This window comes from Dipodomys merriami, unplaced genomic scaffold (assembly GCF_024711535.1).
Source record: "Dipodomys merriami isolate MVZ:Mamm:240054 unplaced genomic scaffold, mDipMer1.0.p SCAF_200, whole genome shotgun sequence".
Taxonomy (NCBI): domain Eukaryota; kingdom Metazoa; phylum Chordata; class Mammalia; order Rodentia; family Heteromyidae; genus Dipodomys; species Dipodomys merriami.
Genome location: NW_027203383.1, coordinates 1,631,536 through 1,658,699, shown reverse-complemented (window position 1 = coordinate 1,658,699; position 27,164 = coordinate 1,631,536). Strand labels below are relative to the sequence as shown.

Here is a 27,164-nt window from a genome sequence, read left to right as displayed (position 1 = left end):
AACACAGGCCAAGTGGGCCTCTGGAAGAGACAAGGATGAGCCTGGGACCTCAGAGAACCCTGATGCCCAGAGTCGGGACTCAAGGGCCAGCCTTGGGCAGGCGTCTCCCCCGTCGCTTTCCTTCTCAGACTTCAAGTCCTGTCAGGTCTGAAGGTGGGAGCCATGGCAACAGGCCACAAACAGCTGCAATAATCCCTCCGAGCCCCAACGGGGGGTCACGGCAGCCCACAAACCAATGCCAAGGCCAGGGAGGGCCCGGGGAGTGGGAGAAATGACACAAAAAGGACTATCTAATTGCGACCACAAGAGAGCACTGGCATGACAGCAAAAGGCCCAGGAGGCCACCCAGCAGGTGGCCCTGCTGTCCCTTCATGTCTATCCTCCAGCCAGTGACCTTCTACTTCACCATCCCTGCCCAGCCATGCCCTTCTGTGGCTTCGCTTGCCACCTGGCACATGGACCCCTGCAACAAGTGCCTACCTCCCAGTCTAGTTCACTCTATGACCCACCCACCCAGCTGGCCCTATGGTGAGAACACTATGATGATAACACTGATACTTCTCCCAGGAATGGCCCTTGAGAAGGCAGTGGTGTCAGAGGGCCAGCACAGAACAGTGCGTGTGAAGATCCTGGGAGAGAAGTTCACAGCTGAGAAAAGATCCTGGCTGTTGAGCCACAGTGGGGAGGGACAGAAGGGGCAACTTGGAGCCTGACGGTCAATTCTTTTTTTTTTTTGGTCAGTCATGGGGCTTGAACACTGGGCCTGGGCGATGTCCCTGAGTGCTTTAGCTCAAGGCTAGCACTCTACCACTTGAGCCATAGCGCCACTTCCGGTTTTCTGGTGGTTAATTGGAGCTAAGAGTCTCATGGACTTTCCTGCCCTGGGTGGCTTTGAACCGTGAACCTCAGATCTCAGCCTCCTGGGTAGCTAGGATTACAGGTGTGAGCCACTGGTGCCCAGCTGGTCCATTCTTGTATGGCTAGATTTCCAGAATCCAGAAATTCATCTTTTGTTTAAGCTCATCAGAAATGGGCTTGCTGTCCCTCATATGCACACAAGTTCCAGTCACTCAGTGTCTACACTGAAATGTCATCATCTTATTGATCTATGCCTTCTACTAAACAGATACCACCACTCTACCTGGATTCATACCAGTCAGCCTCCATTTCTGTCTCTCATCCCCAGTCCCATGTGGTCCCCAGTCACAGGGTTCACTAGGACACTCTGCTCCCTCACCCAGGGCTGAAAGACAAGCAAGTGCCTCTGAACTAAAGAGGGGAAAGAGGATCCCCGGTAACATTGGCTAACTGATTGCACAGAATTAGAAACAAATTAGGAAAGGAAAACACATTTTAAAATTAACTTCCCAAATGCAGATGTCACTTCAAAGGTCCTTGCAGCATGAACGCTGAGTCAACCTAACAAGCATCTTACCATCCACACAGTTCCTGCCCAAAACCTCTGGACAGTGTCAGGAGCCAAGTGGAAATGCAGGTTCCTTCTGTTCAAAGCTGTGCCCAGGCCTTTGCAGGCAGCTGGAGAATGGGAAGTGAGATGTACCAGAGCTCAGGCTGCCCTGTGAGCACACAGGCGCCCTGGGCCCAGACGGTGTGTCCTCTTAGCCAAGGGGAACTGCAGGATGCCAGGAGGGTGTTCCTTAAACACTGGACATCCTCAGGGCTGATACGCACAGACAGAAGCACTGGTGTTCAAGAGCTGCTTCCAGGAGGGCTCTGCACATCCCTCTCTAGACAAGAAACTCAAACATTATGATGTGGAAATCCCTCAGCCATTGGCCCCAGCCTACCTCTCCACTGTCCACCAGACCTGGTTCCAACCACACCCTCCTCCAGCTCCAACACACCTCCAAGGCCTCTGTACTTCTGCCTCAGTGTTTCTGCAGCTACTTCTGCAGCTGCTCCTTTCTGACTTGTGCAACCAGTCTCCTCTGAAAAGGCCTTCCTTAACCACCCTGGAGACTGCCCTCAGCCCCCTTCACTTCTCTGCTCTGTCATTTCCTGGTCCCAGCTGCAAGTACCCTTTGAACTACCTGGATGACACCCTGCCCTCATGGACTATAGCTCCAAAAGGCAGAGCCTTGGTCATCTCCTGGCCTCTTTTCCTACATGGCCTAGCACGGGCAGATGCCAACAGACAGTCATGAACACAGCTGTGCTCGGCCAACTGCAGAGCTGCTCCAGTGAAGAAAGACAACAGACCAACAGCATCAAGTGTGGACCAGGGAGCAATGACAGAAATGAAACAGAGAGGTAGGAATGTGGCTTAGTGGTAGAGTGCTTGCCTAGCCCTGGGTTTGATCCCTCAGTATCACATAAACAGTAAAGCCCAGAAGTGGCACTATGGCTCTAGCAAAAGAAGTCCAGAGACAGTGCCCAGACACTAAATTCAAGCCCTAGGACTGCAGAAGGAAGGAAAGAAGGAAAGAAGGGAGGAAGGGAGGGAGGGAGGGAGGGAGGGAAGAAGGGAGAGAAGGAGGGAAGAAGGGAGAGAAGGAGGAAGGAAGGAAGGAAGGAAGGAAGGAAGGAAGGAAGGAAGGAAGGAAGGAAGGAAGGGAGGGAGGGAAGGAGGGAGGGAGGGAGGGAGGGAGGAAGGGAGGGAGGGAGGGAGGGAGGAAAGGAGGGAGACAGGGAGGGAGGGAGACAGGGAGGGAGGGAGACAGCAGCAGGGCAGGAATGACAATCTGTCTGGGGCCAGTTAGGTTCCTACTGAAACTCCCAAGGTTCTTCCTAGTTGGAATGTTGTAGAATTTGGAGGCTACTATGTTCTAAACACCAGCTCCTCAGCTGAGGAAAGAAGCTCAGCATGGAGGAGTGAAGCACAGGTAAGCCAGGCCCTAAAGTAGAACCAAAACTCCCCTCAACCCTGTCATGCCCAGGACATCAGCGGGGCATCTGCCAGCTTCTGAATCAGGAAGTCTACGGCTTGTCTGGCCAACGCACAAGGCCAGGTCATATGGCTTTGTACAGAGAAAGACACTCCTCCTCCCCCCTCATGCTTGACCCCTTCCTAGAGTCACATCCTCAGCAACAGCTTTTGTCACTCCCACCAAGAGTGACAAAGATTGATTTGGGTTGGTTTGCGGTCTTGTTGGAAATAACAGGTTACAGGAGAGATATGGCCTCTAGTGGCCTTCAATATGCACTGATTTTCAGACCTCTGCCTCCTGGGCAGAAACAAGCCCAAACAGCCTGCTGCAGGACTAGGCCAGATGGTCCCACAACACAGTTAACCAAAGGTCAAGCCCCAGCAGCAGGGCCCCTCACCGACCTGCAGCTGGTCACAGAAAGGAACCCAGAAGAGACCACAACTACACAGCTGAGTCTAGCTTCAGAAAGGTGAGCTTAAATGGTTACTGCTTGCAGCCATCAGGTTTCAGAATGGTTCATTACATAACCTATGAAAACTATCACTTCGCATACTGGAATCAGAAAAGGACAGGAGACATAATATTCATAAAAATGTTCTATGAGTTGCCAGGCACTGGTGGCTCATGCCTACAATCCTAGCTGCTTAGGAGGCTGAGATCTAGAGGACTGCAGTTTGAGGCCAGCCCAGGCAGCAAGTTTGCTACATTCTATCTTCCAAATAACCAGCAAAAAGCAAGGCTGAAGGTGTCTCAAGTGGTAGAACTCCTGTCTAGTGAATATGAGGCCCTGAGTTCAAACCCCCGTAGCCTCAGGAAAAAAAAAAAAAGTCCAGTTGACACTAGCAAGAAAACTGGAACTACATGTTCAATAGTTCTTAGCACAGACATGAAAAATATGTTTTATAGTAATCAAAAGTGATCATTCTCTGTTGTGCTTTATTTTCAGGTAACGGTGGGATTAAAAAAATAATTTTTGAGCTTTTAAAAATACACTAAAGAGGGTTGGGAAGGTGGCTCAGTGGTAGAGCGCTTGCCTTGCATGCATGAGGCCCTGGGTTCGATTCCCCAGCACCACATAAGCAAAAAAGAAAAAAAGTTGGAAGTGGAACTGTGGCTCAAGTGGTAGAGCAATATCCTTGAGCTGAAGAGCTTAGGGACAGTGCCCAGGCCCAGAGTTCAGGCCCCACGACCGGACCCTAACAAACAAACAAACAAATACACTAAAGAGCCGGGCGTTGGTGCCTCACACCTGTAATCCTAGCTACACAAGAGGCTGAGATCTGAGGATCACGGTTCAAAGTCAGCCCAGGCAGAAAAGTCCATGAGACTCTTGTCTCCAATAAACCACCAGAAAACTGGAAGTGGCACTGTGGCTCAAGCAGTAGAGTGCTCGCCTTGAGCTGAAGAGCGCAGGGACAGCGCCCAAGCCCAGAGTTCAAGCCCCATGGCCAACAACAACAACAAAAAATACACTTAAGAATACATGAAATCAGGTCTCTTAGATTTGCTTCAAAAAAAGATAGGGGAAATCAAACAAGAGTTAACAGTGGCTAGCATTTCAAATTGAGAGACTCTTGCTTTTGTATATGTTAGAATTTTCATAATGAAATATCTGATTTTTACAAACGCCCAACTTTAAAAGCCAGCTGGGTGTGTGGCTTAGTGCCGGGGTGCTCAGTGCAGCAAGGCCAGCACATACACAAAACATAACATTCTCAAGACTGTATCAAGTACAAACATGGAATCTGTTTATAACACAATGCTACATGCAAACAGCAGAAATCAAAACGCTACATGTGCAATGACTGCAACTCCATGATCATTAGATACAAAGGGGAAGAGAATGTACAAAGGAAATGTGGATGGGGGGGAGGGAAGAACTGTCTTTTCAAATTTTTCTTTCATCATGTTAAACGTCTTTGCAGAAGACTTAAATTTTCAAGGAAAAGATGTCACTCTTTCATTTGCAAGCCAGGGGCTGCTTGGGAGACTGTGCAGAAGACATGGAGTGGGGAGAAGGGGTGCTTGTTAGAAGCCCCAAGGAGGCAGCTGAAGAGATGGAACTTACTGGGCCACAGAGATGACCCTCACTAGTCCTCCAAAGGCCCCGTTTCCCACCCCAGCTAGCTAAAAGGCAGAGCCAACAGCAGATCAGCCCTTTCAGCTGAATGGACATTTCTAGATCAAGGATGAAAATGGGCACAGGTGGCTCATATCTATACTTCTAGCTACTCAAGAGGTTGTGCTCTAAGGATCATGGTTCAAAGCCATAACAAAATTTCAGAGATATGACATAACAAAATTTCAGCCCTAACAAAAATTCCAGAGATACTACCTCCAATTAACCAGCAAAACATCAGACTGGAGGTATGGCTCCAGTGGTCATGTGCCAGCCTTGAACAATAAAGCTGAGAAAGTGCAAAGCCCTGAGTTCAAGCCCTAGTACATGTATGTGTATGTATACATGTGGGTGCGTGCATGCACACACACCAAAAAAAACCTATGAACATATACAGGAACACATACACACACAAAGATCAATAATGCCAATCAACTCTAAAGTACATTTTCATTGGGATGTAGTGGCACACACTTATGATTACAGTACTGGGGCAGTTGAAGCAGAAGGATCAACATTTAGGCCACCCTACACTATATAGCCCGACCTTGCCTATAAAAAATTGAATTTAGGGCTAGGAATGTGGCTTAGTGGTAGAGTGCTTTGCCTAGCATGCATGAAGCCCTGGGTTCAATTGCTTAGTACCACTACACAGAAAAAGCTGGAAGTAATGCTGTGGTTCAAGTGGTAGAGTGCTAGCCTTGAGCACAAAAGAAGGTCAGGGACAGTGCTCAGGCCCTGAGTTCAAGCCCCAGGACTGGCAAGAAACAAAAATAATTTAAAAATTAAAAAAGAAAAAAGCTAGACAATAGTGGCTCACGTCTGTAATCCTAGCTACTCAGGAGGCTGAGATCTGATGAGCAGGACTCCAAGCCAGCCTAGGCAGTAAAGTCTGTGAGACTCTCATAGACTCTAATTAACTATCAAAAAGCCAGAAGTAAAGGTGTGGCTCAAGTAGTAGAGCACCAGTCTTAAGGCCAACAAGAGTTTAAGGCCCTGAATTCAAGCCCCAGTATCAGTATTCATGCACATGCATGAATTCATACACACACACACACACACACACACACACACACACACACACACACACACACACACACACACCACACACACACACACACAGAGAGAGTTAGGAAAAAAAGGTTTGAAAAGAGTAAATTAGTGCTTATGTCTTCTTCTTATTCCCCAAACTGCCCCCACAGTGGCCATTTTAAAAAGCAGAAGGGGAAACCCATCGCCACCAGAGGTGAGCTATGTCCTGGGTGCTGGGTCCAGCTCAGCACTCCAGACAGCCTCCTTCCCACACAGCCTCAACTGTGGGCTGAATGCAACTGGAGCAGAAGGTACAGGGACCCCACGCGCTGAAACTTCCCTAGTCTCTAGAGTATGGTGACACATGCTGTGGAACCCTCTGCCCTGCCAAGAGGGATACCATGGACTGAGTGTGTCCCCAAAACTCATAGGGTGAAGGCCTAACAATCCCCAGTGTGCTGGTGTTTGGAACTGGGGCTCTGGAGAAGTATGCAGGTTGAGAGGAAGTCATGAGGATGACACCCACCATCTCATCAGAAGATGGAGAGATTAGAGTTGGGCCATGTGAAGACTCACTGAGAAGGCCGCCTTTGCAATCCAGGAAGAGCCTTCACCTGGATCCATATCTGCCAGCAACTAGACTAGCAGCCACCGGGGCAGGGAGCACTGACGCCTGTGGCTTAAATTTCAGGCTGTGGCATTTGTTATAACAGCTGGGGCTAAGACAACAGGAAATGGCCACATGAACCCTGGGACAAGCCTAGTACCCTAGAGGAGATAGACAGGGATGTGGTCAAGCCTGGAATTGCCCAGTAACAGCAGCGTAAAGATGGCTCAAATTAAAATATAGGCACAGATGGTTAACAACTGTAAGGCTAGCAACTCAGGAAGCTGAGATCTGGGCATTGAGGTTTGTAGTCAGCTGGGGCAGACAAATCCACGAGAGTCTTATCTCCAATAAACGAGCAAAAAGCCAAAGTGAAGGCATGGATCAAGTAGTAGAGCACTAACTATCTCTGAGCAGAAGAACTAAGTGAGAGTGTGAGGCCTAAGTTCAAGCCTCAGTATCAGCACATACACACAAATGAAGTACAGATATAGGATCATCTATAAACTTCATTAAAAAGTAAAGTACACCCAACCGGCTCGGAGCCAGCCAGCATTCTCCCCCTGCCAGCATCCTCGTGGGAGCCACCAGGCCTCCAGCCTCTTACTCAAGATGAGTGATAAACCAGACATGTCCAAAGTGGAGAAGTTTGACCAATCAAAATTGAAGAAAACGAATACTGAGGAAAAAAACACCCTTCCCTCAAAGGAAACTATCCAGCAGGAGTATATCCAAACACCCTAAAATGGGGATGTCTTCACAAGAGCAAGCGGCAACCTGGAAGGCTTGTTTCTATAAACCTGTGTGTAGCGATTTAAGGCACTTGCAGATGGCTTCCCCACTACGTTTCCTGACTAAGAGGTCAGCAATAGCCAAGTTCCCTTAAATTTGTTTTTAAACTGAAATTCCAGACAGCAGATGCACATCACAGTGATCTCACCATTGATGACCCTTGTGTGTAACAGAGCAAGACAGCTTTAATCTAGTAGGTGCCTTCATTGCTTCATAATCATTAAAAAAAAGGAATGCTTTTGCAAAAAAAAAAAAAAAAGTAAAGTGCAAGCTGGGTGCCAATGGCTCATGCCTATAATCCTAGCTATTCAAGAGGCTGAAATCTGAGGATCACAGTTTGAAGCCAGTCCAGGCAGGAAAGTCTATAACACTCTATCTCCAATTAACCACCAAATGGTGCCATAGCTCAAAGTGGTAGAACATGCTAGCCTTAAGCACAAAAGCTCAGGGACAGCACCCAGGCCTTGAGTTCAAGCCCCAGAACCCACAAACACATGAAAAAAAAAAAAAAAAAGTACAGAAAAGCCATCATGGAGGGGAGGGAAGTTCTCACATCTGCTGATATAAACAGCACTGAGCTGAGAATACGGAGAAGATGGCAGCAGCCACTTCAGGTCTGGGGCTGGCAGGAAAGCACTGACTCTCTACCACATGCTTATACTAGAATTTTAATCATACTGTTTGTTTTGTTTTGAGCCAGGGTTTCGGCAGGCTGGCCTTGAACCGTGGATCCTCCTGCTTCAACCTCTGGAGTGCTAGGATTATGGAATGTGCCATCACGCTGGTCCAGGAGTGCTTTTTAACAACAGCTGTCCAGAGCCATTCACAAGTCAGCAGTGAGCTGCCCTGAGAGACTTCTTGAACTGCAGCTTCGTGAGCCTGGTTTCTGTTTCCAGTGCTGCTCCCATCAACTGACCAACGACGCTCCTTACAGCCTCGTGGAGCACAGCCTCATGCCCTGCGCGGCTCCAATGTTCAGCCTGCAGCCATCTCCACACCGCAGCCCCACAGTCCTCACGGCTGGACAGAGGGGCTGAGCTCTGACCCCAGTTGGAGCTGGGCAGCATACCACAAGGGCCAAGAGGTTATTCTGGGGTAGATAAAGGTCAAGTCAGCCTGCTGTCCATGGTGGCCACAGCAGAGATGGGCTGGGAACAGTCCTGCTTTCCAGAGCTTTGCCACAGCACTATCACATTCAGCTGCCCAACAAGCCACAGTTGAAGGGGTCCGTGCTTCTGAGAATCTGAGCACCAAGGAGAGGCACCCAGCAGGGACTGAGCAAGCCAATGGGGGGTTCTGAGCACGTCTTCTCATTGTTCCAGAGAGGAACCAAGAGGCAAGGCAGGGTAGATAGGAGAAAGGGAAACTAAATTTAATAAGTACAAAAAGGTTTCACTCAGATATTAAAACCAAAAAGTAGCTGGGTGCTGAGGGCTCAAGCCTGTAATCCTAGCTACTCAGGAGGCTGATATCTGAGGATCGCGGTTCACAGACAGCCTGGGCAGGAAAGTCTGTGAGACAAATCACAAAAAAAAAAAAAAAAAAAAAAAAAAAAAAATCACAGAAAAAATCCTAACTGGTGATATAGCTCAAGTGGTAAAGTGCTAGTCTTAAGCACGTTAGGAGCAAAAGGGAGCTTACAGACAGTGCCCAGGCCCAGAGTTGAAGGCTCAGGACCAGCAAAACAAAAAAAAAACAACAAGAAGTTAAAACTAAAGTCAAAACTAGCTCCTCTCCTGCCACAGCTACTTCTAGATGTTAAGCTACAAGGAGAAGAGACATATTCTTGTAAAGTATTATCTATATCTGCCTTCTTTGAGTTGTTAAAATGCTACTATAGTGACTAGAGCCATGGCTCAGGTGGTAGGGTACTTAACAATGAGCTTAAAGCATCAGATATCCAGTTGTTGTGTTGTGTTGTGTTTTGTTTTGTTTTTTTTAAAAAAAAAAACTACTGTAGAAAGGTAAAGTCCCTATGTTTAAGGTGGGCCTAGATCATACCTCCATGTTTTCAAGCAGTAATAATACACATCTTGCCCACCCAGACCATCTAAAGATGAGCAGTTTCTCGACAGATCACGCATATTTTCCCAGCTCAGAAAGTGTAAAGGCTACAGGCAGGTCAGGCCAGCCTGCTGTCTCTGGTCATTACTACCATTTCCTGCATGGAAAGCAGGGAATGTTTCTCTTTTCTATTTCCCTCTGTTTTATCCTGTTAAATTGAAATAAACTGTAAAATTTCCACCACATGAGATTCTCCTCATTGTGAGACATCTTGAAAAGCTTTTCACAGTGAATCTCAAGGACCTGTGGTTTTGCAGGAGACTGGAAAGCTAAAGGAAGCCCTCACCCATGATCTGGTAACAGAGGGACCCAGCCCTCACCGGGCCACACCACCCCAAACCTTCAACTAGTCCCCTCGGACTCCTCCACCTGGGACCCTCAGGTAAGGAACAGCCTAGGTTTGTGGGCCAGCAACCCCTTACTGGCCACTTCCTTTCCCTTCCAGGTGGAAACACTCAGTGTCCTCTTGCAGTTTCCCTGGGCCTGCTCAGGACCTGGCTGTGCATGTCCCTGGAGCAGAGTCCTGGGCAGGTCAGTAGCCCGCCCTAGACTGGTGCTCGCCCAGAATATGACAACCCAATCAATGGGTCACAGCTGCTCCTGGCTCAGAATCCTTCAGGATCCTGGCAGAAAGAAACCTCAGTGTTCCTCAAGCAGAACAGAGTCCAACAGCTGAGTTTGTTTAAACGTGTGGCATAATGTACAGCTGTTGCCATCTGAAACATTTCAGTGTCAAAACACCAAGGTTTGCATGGTGATATAGGGATGGCAAAGGCTTCCTCCATCCTCTGAGTCTGGGGCAACCTCTCCCAGAGCCATGTAAAGGAAGTATCCCCACTTCTCCACCCAACCCATGGGCCCAGCACCCAACAGAGTACTTCAGGATCAGGCTATGTGAGAAGAAAGGTAAAGCCAGGGTCTTGCCTTGGGAATTGACTTGTGGGAGGCATTCGTCCCTCTCCTGGGGATAGTCTTGGTAAAGAGCTGGAAGCTGGTAAAGAGCACCCCTGAACTCACCCTACCAGTCACTGGAGCCCAGAACTAGGAGCCCTTCTGCTGCCTCCTGGCTGCCACCTCCATCCCACTGCCTCTGGGATTTTTCCTAGCTTCCCTCTGGAAGTCCACCTTGCCCACACCCAGGTCATGCAGCAGGGAGTGGAACACACCAACCCCTCCCAGCACAGTGCTAGTTCCAAGACAGGCCTGTGGCTCAGGCCGAGATGAGTCAGAATGAATCTGGTGCATGTGCATAGGGACTTGAGGGTACAAGAGAGGCCCTGGCAGCAGCCAGCGCAGCTCTGATCTCAGCTCTGCCTCCCTCTAGCTGTGTGACCTCAGGCAGGACTCATTAGGAAACAGGTCCAGGTTGGTGATCCAGACCGAATGAGTCAGCACACTAGGAACTCAGCCCAGTGTCTGGCCCAAAATGGGGGTCGCTGGTGAGCACTCACCTCACACCACACATGCCTGAGAATGAACCAAGTGGAGAGACCAGAGAAGCAGAAAGACATCTAAGTCCCTGAGTACCTCAGTCAGAACCCTCTATCCACATGGAGGTAACCATGGAGCCAACACATACCCCTGTTCAACAGGCACCAGCCACACATCAACTTGCTGCTCAGATGGTTAACCTCATAAGGACAGCTCACCTCATCTGCTGGCCCACTGAGAGTAAGGTCAGAGAAGACAGCATTAGGAACAGATCTGTGGCATGTGCTCTGTCCCTCAGATCTCATTCTTTGGGCAGTCCCAGGCCTTTGCTGACGCAGAAGCACCTACAGAACTGCATGTACCCCAAACCCAAATGGCTGCCCAAGAGAGTATCCCAAATCCAAAGAATTCCACAAGGATAAAGGAACATCCACTGGGATGGAGGGGTTACCAACAGCCTGGCCCACTAGCAAAAACAACATCCTGGCTAGGAACAGAGCCTCCCAATGAGAGCTGAGAGCAGAACAATCGCAGGCCTCACATTCCTTGGGCTCTCTGGGGACAAGGGAGGCTCACTTGACCCCAGAGGTCAAGTCAAACTGCCAAGTGCAGAGACCCACAGGGCCGACCCCCTGAACTTTAAGTACTCATCTGCAAGGATAGCTCTGGCTTGATGGTTCTAAAAAAAAAACTGCTCCACCAATCTCCACACCTGCAGAGCTAGGTGACTCAGATGAGTGAGAGGCAGCCCCCCCCCCCGCCCCCCCCACCATTCCTTTCAGAGACAATCTCTAACCTGCATGGGAAAGGAAGGAAGCTGTGGCCCTCTGATATACAGCAAGGACAAGTCTTATAGGGAATAAATGAGGGCTAAGATGGGTGAAACACCTGGAATAAGCCACCTAGTAAAGAGGCCAAGTAGGGCTCAAAGCCTCCCATGAGCAGGACACAGAAATCCAGTGCCAATCTGCCCAGGGGCTTCTGAGGATTACCTTCCTCCCAGATTCTGGGGTGTGCACGCAGAAGCTTCTGGTAAACAACCCCTCCATCTTCATGGGCCAATCGATTTCCAACATGAGAGGCTCAGCCAGGGTCACTGAGGCAACTGGCTTGCCTAGTCAGCACAATTGCCAGGGACAAATCCCATTTTAGGAACAAAAACTAAAGGCTCGGAGAGGTTGCATGGCCTAAAGTCACACAGCTGGAATGAAGCCTTGCAGCCTTTGTGTACCTGCTCCTGACCTCGAAACTCTCTCATCAGGTACCTCTGTTCTGATGACAAAATCTGCCCCAACAAGAATACGCCCCCACACCAGGTGTCTGTAATCCTAGCTACCCAGGAGGCGGAGATCTGAGAATCGCTGTTCAAAGCTAGCCTGGGTAGGAAAGGGGCTGTGTGACTTATCTCCAATTAATCACAGGAAGTGGTGCTGTGGCTGCAAGCGGTGCTGTGGCTCAAGTGGTAGAGTGCTAGCCTTGAGCAAAAGGGAGTCCAGGGATAGCACCCAGGCCTAGAGTTCAAGCCCCAGGAGAGCAAAAAAAAAAAAAGTACTCCCGCAAACCTTCCAGGCTTATGGGTCTTTCTAAGGAGCTTCTCAAACCTCCTTAATCCAAAAGCTGCAGTAGGTAAAGTTCCAAGGTCCCCAAGATGGCCCCCAGGGAGGGCCATGACTGACAGCTGAACAGTAAGCCATCTGGCAGTGTCCATACCAACTCACAGCATTTCAACAGGTCTAACTGGCAAGGGTGGTGAGATCTACCCGGAGCCGGGTTCTGGGCAGCGCGCTTTACAAAGGGGGCAGCTTCCGATTTCACAGGGTTCACCTGCTACCAGCTCCTCCCCCAAAGCAACCAAGTCAACACCTGACACCCTCCAAGCAAGCACTGCACCAAATTGAAACTGAAAAGGAGAAAGAGAATAGTAAGGGGCACTGAGAGGGCACGGATGAAGACAAGCTTAGGTATTTACAAACCAACAAACAAAAAAAAATCCCTAGTGGTCAAGGATTTGGCTTTTGGAGTCACTAACACTGACCTTCACACTCACAACCAGTTATGAAACCCCAGGAAGGTTCTTTCCCTCCTGAGCCTGTTTCTGCATGGGGACCGAGAGCCGTCGAGGTATGTGAAGTGCCCAGTCCACATCAGCATGGAGCCGGAGCCCCGCAGGCAGGGGCTGGGTGAGTGCCAGGGATAAATGCTCTCGCACTATTTACACGCCACAGTGCAGTGTGGGGACAGCTCTGCGGTGACCAGCACTTCCAGAGGTGGGTCCCTGGACCCCTCCCCACGACAGTGGCCAGAGGGGCATCTCTCCATTTACAGACCAAGGCCAGAAGCTGGGCTTCGATTCCCCTCCCTCCCACTCAAGAGCAGTGAGCAACTGGACTGGGCATCCAGACTACCTTCAGCACAGGACTGAGTGTGAAGGAGGCAGAACTTCTTTCCTGCAAGAACCAGTCCTGCTGCCAGGCTGCCCCAGGTAGGTGGCAAAAGGCCCCTGAGGGAATGGCTGGCATGCTGTTCCTTTTCAAAAATCCCATAAAGAATGTTAGGACTTCAATAAAATCTTAAAGATCCTTACAGTCAGCCAGGCGGAGTTCAAATCTGAAATTCCCACAGGCCAGCTGTACAATGGGACTGGCTGCAGAGTCTTTGGAGTGTTCATCTTCACACAGGTTAGATGGGGGGTAAGAGGGGACAAAGAGGAAGTTCCACGAGGAGGGAAACCAAAGGCCACATTGCTAATTCCTCATAAAGAGATTAGTAATTAGGAGGTAGAGGATGAGGAGGAAAGGATCAAGAGTTTGAGGCCAGTCCAAATAAAGTTGGAGAAGCCTTGTCTGAAAATGATAATAATAATAGTAATAATAATACACCAGAGGCATGGTTCAGTGGTTAAGAGTCCCTGCCTAATATGTGTAAAGTCCTGGGTTTGATCACCAGTACAAGAGGAAGGGGTGGGGAGGGAACCCTAAGTCCAGGTCCTGTCATCCTTAACTGACTAATGGCCCTAGAAGGACTATTCTTGCCTGGCACGTAGCAGGCTCCCACTGCGTACCTGTCGCATGGGCAGGTGAAGGAATGAGTGCTTTATACAGAGAAATGCCAGTCCCAGCCCAGATTGATTCCAGGCAGAGGGAAGGCCATGGGACTGCACTAGGACAAATGCCCCAGGGTGGGACCGGATGTTTCCTCGTGTTTGTGGGCCAGCCCTGGCTGCTGGATGGAAAGACTGTGAGGCAGAAATGAAAGTGAAATTGCCACAGAGCCACATTCTGCACCCCCACACCCCCAGCCCTCCTGGGAAATGCCCTGGAGGACAGCAACCTTGAAAGACTCCAGGGGGCTGTCTGCCTTGACTAGGGTCCCAGCAGAGATGTCAAGGGTCCATTCCCAGCCCTGGGAGGATAGGAGGTCAAGGGGTCCTATCCTTTACCAAGCACCTGCAGTACTCACTAGCCCCAATGGTGCAATGCCCACTTTACAAAGGGAAGGAGAGGCTGTCATCTGTAGCCAGTTGGCCAAGTCTTGAGTTCTAAGTTCACTGTCATCTCACCACCCACTGCCCACCTAAGGCTAACAACTGCAAGAGAGCATGCTCAGAAAAGAATCCTGGATTTTCCTCTGAAGCTGGTGGAACCAGTGTGGTTCCAGGAGTCAACCAAGTCTCAGTAAATCCCTGCTCTACGCTCAGTGCTGGTGACCAGGTAGGTCTCACTCGGGGCCTCTCCAGAGTCAGTCCCGCCCCTCACAAATAGAAACATGTCTCCCACCTTGGAGGGCAGGTTTCCAGTCCACAGGCATGGCTGGCTGTACAGTGAGGAGGAAACTCCACCCAGAGAGAAACCAAGAGGCCCACATTGTTTTACCCCTCATAAAGAGCCCCCGCAGCTTCTCAGTAGCCTGAGATCTGGTGTGAGGCGCTGGTGAACGAGGGAGAAGGGGGTAAATGGCCCCTCCGAGGTCAGCAGCCACCTGAACAGGCCCAATGTCCGGTTTCCCAGCATGGAGCCTGAATGACCCTAGACGCACAAAGATGGCTGCTGAGGAGTCCACGGGTTAATGGCAGAAACCACGGAGGAAGACACCTCCGGCTGCTCTGGCCTGGTAATCAGGGTCACATCTAGCCAGCTGGTCCCTGGGAATGTCTCCTGGACAAAAGTGGTACCTTTCAGCAACACCTTTCAGTCCAGGGTAAACTTGCAGCCAGAGCAAAAAATGCTAAAAGATGGAGAGATAAGGGATTTCCCAAAAGGAAAGCCCTTGTGGGGTGTGGCTCCAACAGGACATGGAATGATTTGGCTACTACTAGACTAGTGTCACCCAGTGTGGGGAGACAGGGACAAAGACTCAGGAGTCAATCACCCACAGCCGGGGCCTGCCTGGGGAAAGCCTTTGCCTCCAATATGTCCCCCTGAAGAGACCCCACCCCACGAAGCCTCCAGTGGGGACTGGCTTGGCCTTGGTTTGGACTCCATGCGGTCCACACCTGACTGCTGGAGATGAGAGGACACTTAGGAAATGACACAGAAGAAAGACCAGGTGTTCCACAAGAAGAGCCCCAGCCCCCACCCCCTCCCCAGAGAACCCTCATCTGCCAGGGAGATTCGGACAAGCATGCACCCATCTCACCAGCAGCCCCAGGTACCTCTGGTTGGGCAAGTCTGAAGAGCACCGTAGATTCATGGTAGACAAATAACTACCGAAGAACACAAGTACCTACGCCATGGGGCACTGAGGCCTACCCTGGGCTCTGGGCAAGTGAGCTGGCCTGGAAGCCCACCAACCCACAGGCACAGCTGCCGACTTCACCAACACAAAGCTTGGACTGAGGCAAACCAGGGGGAGCGTGTGTCCCCTCCCAGAGCACAGCTGCAGCCCCTCCAGGTGTGAGGAAGGTCATGAAGTCACTCATGTGACTTCTGTTACACTGTGGAGGAATACCTGCTTAGAGTGGATGTGGCCCGCAGTTATACCCGAAGCCGCCCGACCTTCCCAGATGACTCTGCTTGGAGCAAGGGGAACCTGGGACTCTTGACTACATAGGCAGGTCTGCAGCACCTATAGGTGGTGACCACCACCCACTGAGGCTCTTTCAGCTCCTGAAGGGAACTCTTGGCACCTCTCATTAAATGCTACCGCCTCAGAGGCCTTCTTTGATCCACATGCTATGTGGCCACTGCCACTTGGCCATAATTCTCTGTGTCCTGTAGGCAACCTGGCTGTTTGTAACTTGCACCCTGTTACATGCATCGGGTGTACTACCTTCCCCTGCCCAGGTACAGGAGGGAGAGGACCAGCACAGGATCACCAGGCCAACACTAGGGATTTGATGAGTGACTGAAAGAATGAAGCCAAAGAGCTCTTTCTGACCAGGAATCACCCACTTGCTCCCTGGGGCATCCTTCTGGCCCAGTCAGAAGTAAATTGCTGAAAGAGAGAGGAGAGAGAGAGGAGAAAGAGAAGGATAAAGGGGGGGAGGAGGAAAGAGAGAGAGAAGGAGAGGGTGAGAGGGAGAGAGGGAAAGGAGAAGGTGGGATGAAGAGAGGGAGGAAGAGGGGAGGGGGAGAGAGACAGAGAGACAGACAGAGAGAGAGAGAGAGAGAGAGAGAATTATATGTCCAGGAGCTTGAACTAAGAGCCTTGGTACTGTAAACTGCCCAAGTCTCTCCCTTCCTAGAACCCAGTGTGTCTGTCTGTGTGTTGGTCCTGGAGCTTGAACTCAGGGCCTGGGCACTGTCCTTGAGATTTCTTGCTCAAGGCTAGCACCTTGCCAATTGAGCCACACTTGCACTTCCAGATTTTCTTTCTTTTCTTTTTTTTTGCAGGTTAAGTCTCATGGACCTTCCTGCCCAGGCTGGCTTTGAACCATGATCTTCAAATCTCAGCCTCCCAAGTAATTAGTATTATAGGCATGACCATGGGTGCCTGGCTGGAGTCCACTTTTTCAAGGAGAGACAGACAACAAGCAGGCAGTATGCAAGTCAGAAAGAACTAACCCAGTAGCTGGGGTTCACAAAGCATTATTGAAAACGTAGTAAAAGAAAGAAAAGAGATGTCACCCAGAAGATCAGTGTTTGGGAAGGCCTTCCGACACAGCAGTGTCCAAACTTAAGTGTGGGTGGACAGTTACGGGTGGGTTCCCAGCTAAAGGCTGAGAGGGAAGGGAGAGCTTGGGAAGAGTCTGGGATTGCCTCCTGAGAAGGATCCTCAAATCTCCATAACTTATCCCCACTCAACCTTAAAAGCAGGTAGGGGGAGGGGGTATTCCCAGAGGCTGTCACAGTCCTCAGGCTGGCACTGTGAGGGGCCCAAACACACCAGCCTGTGAGGCCCTGCCGGAGAGACAGAGGCCACAAAGGCTGCTTTCTGAGGAGACAAAGCATCAGACTGGATTCAAACAGCCCAATGGGAACCGCCAGGCCTGCTCAACAGGCACCTTCATTTACAACCCCCAGGAAGGGCTTGTTTACAAGGGCTTTAGCCAGCAGTGGTGGGAGAGGAACTGGCTTAGGGCAAGGGCCAGCCCCCTTCCACAGCTCCTCAGTGTGACCTGACTAACCGTCGGCTCCCTTCAGTCCTCTCAGGACTCAAAGCCCTCCTCAAAGCAAGGCCACACCCTTGTGGGCTCCAGTGGTCCCCAGGACCCTTGGAGGGGGAAGGCTGGGGAAACAATTGAGGAAGAGAGGAGGAAGGTATTTAAGACAGTGACTTTGCAGATAAGGAATATAGTGTGTAGATAGTTCCTAAGCGACAATTTGCTTTCTAAGTGAATATCACTTTTTTAATACATTTTTAAATTGTTAGTATAAAGAAGATGCACAGAGGGGTTAGTTACATAAGTCAGGTAACGAGTACATTTCTTTTTGGACAGTATCACTTTTAAAAAGCAGTTGGCATAGCATTCCCTCAACAACTAGCTTACCAGGCAGTCAAATTAAAGGTAGAACCGATTCAACTGTTCAGAAACTGCACTCCTGAGACACTGGGCTTTTACTGAATGCTCAGAACTGCTAAACCATGTAGAAGGAAAAGAAAAAGAAACTATGGCCCAAAGCTTAGGCACATAGGTGGCCAGCCAGGCCTGGTGGCTGCCTAGAGCCTGGAGAATCCGTTGGCTTCGCTAGCATAAAAGAAATGCAGACCAAGTACCACTTCTCACCCCTGCATCCGTCCTACACTGTGCTGGGGCACAGATGGGTGATGCACCCCCACTCACTGTCACTGGGACTGAAATGGTAGAACCTGGGACCATTTCTCTGTGAGTAGTTTCGAGACCTGAAAGTAAAAGTAAGATGCCTGCCCTTTGACCCAGCCTGCAATGCACACAAGACAGGGAGCAGAGTACACATTATTAATCCCAGAAGAAGAATACCACTCTGTGCTAAAGACCTGGACCATGCTGTCATTTCTTGAGACAATATCCAGAACTCTCTCTGAAGGAAGTTTCTCGAAGACATGGTCCACGGTAATTAACAAGTACAAGATGGCCAGTGTGCAGATGGTATGCAGGGCCTCCCTCCCACGTGCGCAGCTGTGGGGACTGTGTGCCAACACAACTCCCCTGAGTAGCTAAAGTCAGGACCAAGAAAGGGACAGGCTGACTTCACATTGTGTGAATTGTTGACATATACCTAAATACTTAAAAAGGAGCCAGGCACAGGTGGCTCACGCCTGTAGTCCTCACTACTCAGGAGGCTGAGATCTGAGGATCTCTGTTCAAAGCCAGCCTGGGCACAAAAGTCCCAGTGAGACTCTTATCTCCAATTAACCACTCAAAAACCAGAAGTGAACTGTGGCCCACAGTAGTAGAATGCTAGCCTTGAGCAAAAAGAGCCCAGAGGGGCTGGAAAGGTGGCTCAGTGGTAGAGCACTTGCCTTGCTCTACCACTTGCAAGCACGAGGCCCTGGGTTCAATTCCTCAGCACCACATAAGCAGATAAAGCCAGAAGTGACGCCATGGCTCAAGTGGTAGAGCGCTAGCCTTGAGCTGAAGAGCTGAGGGACAGGGCCCAGGCCCAGAGTTCAGGCTCCACAACCGACAAAAAAAAATCCCACAAAATACAAGAAGTGTTAGCTAGCAAGGGAAGTATCATCACTAAGGAGCTTTGGTATTTTCAGGAAACCCAAAACAAATTTCTCAATGACCCAACAAAAAAAACAAGAGTAGCACCTTGCATTCATATAGATTTCTCACTCCCCACCCCACATAAAATAGATAAGGAACAGGGCACTAGTGGCTCACACCTGTAATCCTAGCTACTCAGGAGATTGAGATCTGAGGATCACAGTTCAAAGCCAGCCTAGGCAGGAAAGTCCCTGAGACTCTTACCTCCATTTAACCACCAGAAAACCAGAAGTGGTGCTGTGGCTCAAGTGGTAGAATGCTTGCCCTGAGCCGAAGAGCTGAGGGACAGTGCCCCAGGCCCAGCGTTCAAGCCCTACAACCAACAAAAAGAAAAAAGAAAAATAGATACAGATAATACTCACTGAGGGCAATGGGAGGGAACCATCAGATTCAGGGTTGTGTGTTAAGGATAGGCCCCTCTGCAGTAAGCCCACAGACCTGAGGTTCAACTCCACAATCTCTCCACCTCAGCAAGTAGCATGCCTCACAGACCTTGTTGGCAAACTGCCAGGTCCAAAGACACAAGGGCCATGGGGGTGTCACATGGGTGACCAGTTGCAGAGCCAGGCCTGAAACCTCGGCAGTCTCGTCAAATAACCGGTGATCACACAGACTACTGCTCTCACCGCAGGTCCAGGCTGCACTCAGAGCTGGAAGCGAGGTTGATTTGCAAGGCTGGGTCGTAGATACCCCTATGTGCAAAGCAAGCCTAGGTCTTGACTCCTCCCTCCTCTGCAGATACAAAATAGGGGCAAATCCAGCCACTGAAATGGAAAAAAAAAAAAAAAAAAAAAAGCCAACCCCACAGGACACTATCATTCAATTCTACTTCCTTCAGCAGAATCTTTTATAAAAATTCCAGCCCAGAATGTTATCATCCCAGCAAAAAGCAACACTTGAGATGGCCCTGTTTCAAAAGCAGAAAAAGGACTGAACCCTAGCATGTATAGTACCTAGCATGTACCACATCTTGAGTCTATCCATATACCACATCCAGAGAAAGAGCGAGCACTACCAGGCATGGTAGTACCTAACTATAATCTCAGCAGATGGGAGGCTGAGGCAGGAGGATCAAGTTCAAGGCCAATCTAGGATATATAGTAAGACTATATCTAAAAAAACAAAACAAAAAAAACGTCGAACCCTAGGAGAAGGGACAAGCCCAGTGGCACCTTCTCTCCCTGGCATGCCTGCAGGGCCTGTTTATCATCCATACAAAACTCCCAGCCCCATGAGGGCAGGGGATCCTAGCTACACCCCAAACAACCAACAACCTAACACCAGGCCTGGACTCTAGAAGGTGCTTGATAAATGTGAGCATAGACAACTCCTGGTCTCTTCCAGGAAATGTATGAAGGGTACCTGGAGGTAAAGACACAGCAGTAATGTGATCCGAGAATGGCCCGAGCACGTTTCCCACAAGCTGAGTGGGTCCAGCTGGACTCCAGGTTTCTCAAGGCCAAGAACCTTCAGAAACCTCCACGAATGTCTGGCTTAACTGAGCAAGGAAGACACTTAACAAGGAGGCTATGTCCACAGGTGGAAAGACCCTGAGCCTGAACTCAGGGAAACACTCTAACTAGCTTTGCTGTGCTCTACATTCCCTGAACCTCAGTTTCCTCTACCACTGTCCTGAGATGAGGTAAATACAAGCATCTCACCAAAAGCAAGAGTAAAAGTTGGGCACCAAACCTCAAGCCCTGTAACACTGCCTATTTGAGAAGTGGAGATCATGAGATCTTGGTTCAAGGCCAGCCAGGGATTAAAAAAAGTTTGCAAGAGCTGGGAGCTGGTGGCTCATGCCTGTAATCCTAGCTACTCAGGAGGCTGAGATCTGAGGATCACAGTTCAAAGCCAACCCAGGCAAGAAAGTCTGTGAGACTCTTATCTCCAATTAACCACCAGAAAATCGGAAGTAGCGCTGTGGCTCAATGGGTAGAGCACTAGCCTTGAGCTAAAGAGCTGAGGGATAGCGCCCAGGCCTGGTTCAGACCCCATGACTGACAGACCAAAAAAAAAAAAAAAAAAGCTGATGGGGGGTTGGGGATTTACCTCAGTGGAAGAGCACTTGCCTGGCAAGTGCAAGGCCTTATGTTCAGTCCCCAGCTCTGTGCAAAAAAAAAAAAAAAAAAGAAAAAGAAACTAATGTAAAAAGGGCTAATGTAGTGGTTCAAGACCACTTAATACTGCCTAGAAAGCACAAGGCCCTGAGTTCAAACTTCAGTATTACCAAAAATAAAAAATAAAAATTACTTTAGCCAGGCACTGGTGGCTCAATCCTGTAATCCTAGCTACTCAGGAGGCTGAGATCTGATGATCATGGTTCTAAGTCAGCCTTAGCAGGAAAGTCTGTAAGACTCTAATCACCAATGAATCACAGAAAAAGCTAGAAGTGGTGTTGTAGCTCAAGTTATAGAGTCCTATTCTTGAGTAAAAGGAGCTTAGGGACAACTCCTAGGCCCAGAGTTCAAGCCCCAGGACTGGCAAAAAAAAAAAAAAAAGGAAAAGAAAAAGATAATATTTACCCACATCTTATATCAAACTGCTTCACAAAGCCACATGCCTCTCTTATATAGGTCTTCCTGCAGAAAAGAACAGGTAAGAGAAGATGAGCTAGACGAAAATGCACAAAAATGGATGCACACAGGAGCTGGCAGCTATTCAGCAGCAAGGAACTGAGAATTAAACAAATGTAAAATTCACATGAAGCCATCCAGTATTTTCTACCTATGCTTTAGCCTCTCCCACTCCCCTCTGGGCACTGTGAAACAAGCCACCCAGAGAGGAGGTGACAGAGCCGCAAAGTCACTCCAAGGTGAGGGGCAGAGCGGAAAGGTAGGAGGGGCAAGTGAACTCAATCAGAGCCACATCCCTAGAAGAGGGGAAGACACAGGAGGAACAGGAACAAATAGTTAATCACAAGCTGATTCAAACGCCCATCTGCTGCTAGCCAGAGGCCCCATCCTAACAGAACAAACATTGAAAAGGCCTGGCTCTCCTACCAGCCTAAGGTAGGTGGGGCACTTCTCAGGACTCAGTTCCAGTACTGAAGTGACTGAGAAGCAACTGCTCCCTCAGAGAACAAGGGCATCATTACACTTGCAGAGGGCACAGCTCAGCCTTGTAAGGAAAGTGTCTCTGGGGACAAAGTAGCAGCAGCTGGATTCTGGGGGAAGATAAGAAGAGCAAGGGTGCCTTCTGCTGAGGGCAGGCTTTGCTCTCTGAGCAAGGCTCAAGGTCCCTGGAGTAGACTCACAGAAAGGAGAAGTCTGGAGCCTGCCCCAGACAAGGCTAGGTGAGATGGTCTCTTCCTGGTTGAGGGAACATTTTTACAAGGTCTGACATCCAACTAAACAACTCCTCCCATTCCAGTCAAGCAATTCTCTCTGGAACCAATACTGCCCCAAACATTCGGAGCAGAGTTCAAGTCATTTCCCAACATTCCTGGCTTTTTTCACTACAGAATTCACAGACAATTCCCCATTCTTCTAATAAAAAAGCATTTCAGATCTAGATTCTGAACATCAAAAATGACAATGTCCATCTAGAATGTCTCTGGGGCTGCTAAAATCACATGGGTATTCACACCCAACAAAACAACAGCAAAGGTTCAGGTCACCAACAGTTGGTGCGTTTGCAGCCAGAACAGAGACGCGGCCACTAGGGGGCACTGCCCTGGAAGTAATAAGGAAACAACTGAGAAACTCTTTGGTGTTTTCTTTTCCTTCTTAAGCTTAAGCAACAAAACATCTAAAGCTTTGCCAAAGAAAACACAAAGTGGGCGCCCTGGGGTTCTAGAATGACCCAGAGACCTTCTGCCTCCTCTTTGAAGCAATACTTTGGCAGAGGAAGGCAACTAGATCTTAAACTCAACAACCCTTCCAAAGAAAGGCTTCTGATTTCTCCTAGATCAATTGACACCAAGGGCTGTCCTGAGCCCCCCAGCACCTTAAAAGCAGAGAGGTCCACAAGAAGGACAAGCCAATCTATAGGTCTGGGATGAGGACCCAGCTCTGGGACTGGCTAGGGCTGTTTTAAGGCATACCAAGCCAAGGACAAGCCTCAAGTTTGGGCTGCAGACACAGGATGACACAGACAGCAATCAGTAAAAAGCATGCAAGGATTATCTGGGCTTTCCCAAGTCTTATATACAGCAGGGGGAGCTCCAGTGCCTCACGTCAGAACTGGACTTTCAGAACATGCCCAGGGGCTTCTCCAAATTTCTTCACCCTTTCCACAAGTGTGTGTATACACAGTATAATGTTCAATATCCTTTTTTAATGTTCCAAAAGCCCTGGGTTTTTCAAAACTCTGTGAGTACATTCCTTCTCATTTCCTTGTGAATTCTGGGCCACGCTGCACACCCTACTGACTATGAAAAGCCTGCTTTTTCCTAAGAAGCCTGTCTGGGAGACGGCAGCCAAACCCACACAGGGACCAAGGGGTGCAGGACCAACCAAGCCTCTGCTCCTCGTGCACCTGTGGAGAGCCAGGAGGGGAACTGGGGAGCTCCCTGCCAGGCCTGCCTGTGTGTGCCACTTCAGATTACCACTTGCCCTCTGCAACAAGGCTAAGAAAATCCAACTGATCTGGGGACTCCACCAGGGACAAAAATGCAAGTGGGGCCCTTCTTCAAAAATCTATCAAGTGGAGGCTGCATAACAAGAGGGTTGCACCTGGAGTTCGCAGGGGCCGGTTCTCAGGCATTCACGGAGAGGGGGCACATTGGAAAGCTTTTCAGAGGCAAGTCAGTTGTGGAGCAAGGCAAGCACACCTGACCCGAGACTCGGTGTTGCTTCTGTATCTGATTAAGAATCAGATCTATGAAAGCCTCCAACACAGTGAGAAGGGGGAGCCCAGCCCCGACGACCATTGTACCCCATTATCCATGTATTTATCCAGTACCCTCTGCACCACTCCCAGGCAAGGTACCCCACCCCTCTTGCTGATGAGCCCCCCTTCTCAGACACGTGGCCCCGAATCACCACCCCGGCCCATTCGCAAGGCTACTGCGAAGCTCTAATGAGACAGCAAATCAACACACACAAGCCAAGGACTGCTCCTCGCCTCGACTGGGCTTAAATGGGTGTCATGCAATGACAGCGTGAGGGGCTGAGCACAGGAGGGGCACGCAGTAGGTGCTCCACACACGCCGGCACCCTTCTCCACTAAAGGGAAAGGAGGCAGAAGAGGAAAAACCGCCGGTCCAAAAGTACCTTTAAGCCCCTGGCAGGCAGCGTGGGCTCCCCAGCCTCCCGGGTCCCACCGTCAACCCCAGCCGCGCTCCCACCGCGTCCTGGGCGGCTGGGAGAGCTCGTGGGCGGGCCACGGTGCACCTGAGTGCGTCGGTCCGAGCCCATCGCCCACGCTGGCCGCGGATTTCCTCGGGCACAGCCTGTGGCCCCACGACCACCTCGCGGCTCGGAAGCAGCCTCCCTGCGCACCGCTCCTTCCCGTTTGGCTCTCGCGTCCCCAGCCGCCGCAGGGGCTGCGCCGGGCGCGGGCCGGGGGTCCCCGGGTGCCGGCGCCGGGTCCCTCCTTACCTGCACAGCTCGGCGAAGGCCTGGAAATTGAGCTTCTTGATTTTCTTCTCGCTCAGCCAGTAGCCAACCCTCTTCCCTTTCAGGAAGGTCTGCATCTTCCTCCTCGGGCGGGGAGTCTGGGTCCGGAGGAAATCGCCCACAGGCCGAGAGCGGGGCCGGCGCGCGCCGCGAGCGTGCGGGAACCTCCTCCGGTGGCGGGGACGCGGAGCGGGCTCCGGCGCGCGGTCCTGCCGGGAGGGGCGGCGGGGCGGGGCCGGGGGCGTGGTCAGGGCGGGGCGGGGCCTCGGAGGGGCGGGGCGGGGCGGGGCCGGGCGGGGAGGAAGGCTCGGCGCCGCGCGCCACTGGCCGGGCCGCGCGGGCTGGGCCGCCCCCGCCGCCCGCGGGACTGGGCGCCCGCCAGTCCGCCCGCCGGACCCGCGGGCTGCGCCGGGGCCCCGAGGAGGGGGGCCGGGCCTCCGCGGGCACCGCCCCGCACGCCCTCCCGCGGCGGCGGCGGCGGAGGCGGCCACGCGCCGCCCGAGCCCCGGTCGCCTCCCTGCCCGCCCGCGCGGGGTCCCCACCCTCCAGGCTTGCGCCGCGTTCGGCCGTTCCGAGCCGGGCGCGAGCCTTCCAGGCGCGCAGGGACGCCGCGGGGCGCACGCGGTCCCCCTTCCCCGCCCGCGGTCCTCACCCGCCGCGTCCTCGCGCGCAGCCCCCCGCGCACACCCGGGCCCGGCGCACCGGGCCGCCGCGGGAGCCCGCCGGGCGGCCGAGCCGGCGCGGGCAGCCGCCAGGGGGCAGCGCCGCCGCCTCTTAAAGGCGCCGCGCCGGCCCTGGTAGTTGGGTGCTCGTCTGTGGCGCGGGTGGAGCGTGCTGGGTGGGTGTCGTTTAGGCGGCCCTTACCGAGTGGCTTGGCTCGCCAGAAGGGCGGAGGGGGGCAGTGGGGGGACATCGTGACTGTCATTTGGGGGTGGCGGGGCCGCTGACCTTCGTTCCTCGGAGCACCTCCGGATCCCCAGCGGGACTGAGCCCCCACCCCACCCCCAAGGCAATCCATCGCCGCTGCCGCGGCCCGGCGACACCGCCTCTCCTCGGTGAAGGAAGTGAGCCAGCCTTGGCCTGGGAAGATGACCACCGACTCACACTCTGACCCAGGGAGGAGGAGATGGGGCTAGGAGGCAGCAAGGATGAGCAGGGCATCCCCCGCAAGAGCCTTTCCTAAGGCGGGTGCTGGGCTAGAAGTGGACGCCAGACTCGGCATGCCTGTCCTCCGAGAGCTCCAGGCATGGGGAGGCGTCCTTGTCCCTCCCCAGGCCCAGGGTTCCCGAGGCAGGGCTCAAGAAAGTTTCAGGGGAGACCTTTACGGTGGTCTTAAGGGAATAAGGGAGATTTTTGACGGCTTTGAGATATGGAGGTGGGAGAGGGCAGAAATGAAAGGACCAAGTGTTAGGAAATGACAAAGACGTCCTTGATCAGGCTGGAGTCAAGCTCGTCTGAGTCTTTCTGCCTCTTGATCTTGACCTTGGGCTCTGTCCTTGGCCCTCTTAGGCCAGTTTTATAGAGAATCCTGCTGAGCCAGGAAAGTTCACCACCTATGGTATCCCATCACCTTGGATCCAATCATCCTGGAAGTCCTCCCTACAGTAAAAATCCTGTTAGTCAGCTGAGCCAGAATCCTGGGAGTCCTGAGGTTTCCACTTGGTAATTTTCCATGCACAGGCCCCCAAGTCTACTCCTTGGCTATAAATACCCACTTTTCTCTATGGTTGTTTTTTTCCCCCTCTAGTCAGAGGGGAGGCTCAGTCTTTCTCCTACTACAGACTGTCCCCTTCTTTGCCATCTTTTATTCGCATCTTTATTTTTTTTTCTTTAATGGGAAAAAAAAATGGGTAGAGTGTAAAAAGGATGCCAGTTCATCAGAGACAGAGCTCTCCAGTGAACCAGAGGTTGTCATCCTAGGCCACTGGACTCTACGAGGGAATGAGGGAACAGCATTAAGATGAGCTCTGTGCCTTAGAAATGCTGTTTCTGGGGGAGATAGCGCAACATCATCCCAGGGCTGATGAAGCAAATGGAGGCCAAGAAGGAAAAAAGTCAGGAGGCAACAATAGACACTTTTTGGTTGAAGTTAACAGAAAATTTCTTACACAGGCAGAGTCTTCAAGTGCTCCAGTGTGCTTGGAGCAGGGAGCTGTGACGCTGGGTAACACAGGAGGCTACCTGGAGCCTTTCACTCACTCAACAAAAGCAAGGGGCCAAGAGTATGGCAGAGATCTGCTGAGCACTGGGGTTCAGAGGTAACTGAGGCTGAGGTCCCAGAAAAAAAAATACGGCCATTGATTTGAAATATGCAATGAGAATATGAAGAAAAGGAAGCAGGTACTCTGATCTGCTTAGCTAAGGGATTTGACACTTTGGCATTGGATGTGGGAGTATGAATAGGTGTCTATATAGTAGGTACAGGTGGCTGGCTCATGCCTGTACTTCTAGCTACTCAGTGGCTGAGAGCTGAGGATCACAGAAGCCAGCCCAGGCGGAAAAGCCTGTGTGATTCTCATCTCCAATAAAGCACAAAAAT

The 27,164-nt window shown here is 51.1% G+C and overlaps 1 protein-coding gene across 3 annotated transcripts in view; it reads right to left on the bottom strand.

Annotated features, from left to right (window-relative positions):
• LOC138833119 (inositol-tetrakisphosphate 1-kinase) overlaps positions 1–27,164 on the bottom strand; it is a 165,172-nt gene that overhangs the window by 109,253 nt on the left and 28,755 nt on the right. Inside the window, exons 1-2 of one of the 3 annotated variants that reach the window (XM_070031462.1) lie at positions 25,278–25,294; positions 24,608–24,834 (exon numbers count right to left, since the gene is read on the bottom strand). The exons of the other annotated variants lie outside the window; for them this stretch is intronic. Of the exons in view, the coding sequence (XP_069887563.1) occupies positions 24,608–24,702 (95 nt within the window). The 5' untranslated portion in view covers positions 24,703–24,834; positions 25,278–25,294. Of the gene's footprint in view, positions 1–24,607; positions 24,835–25,277; positions 25,295–27,164 lie in introns of those variants that run through there. 3 annotated transcript variants of the gene reach the window in all.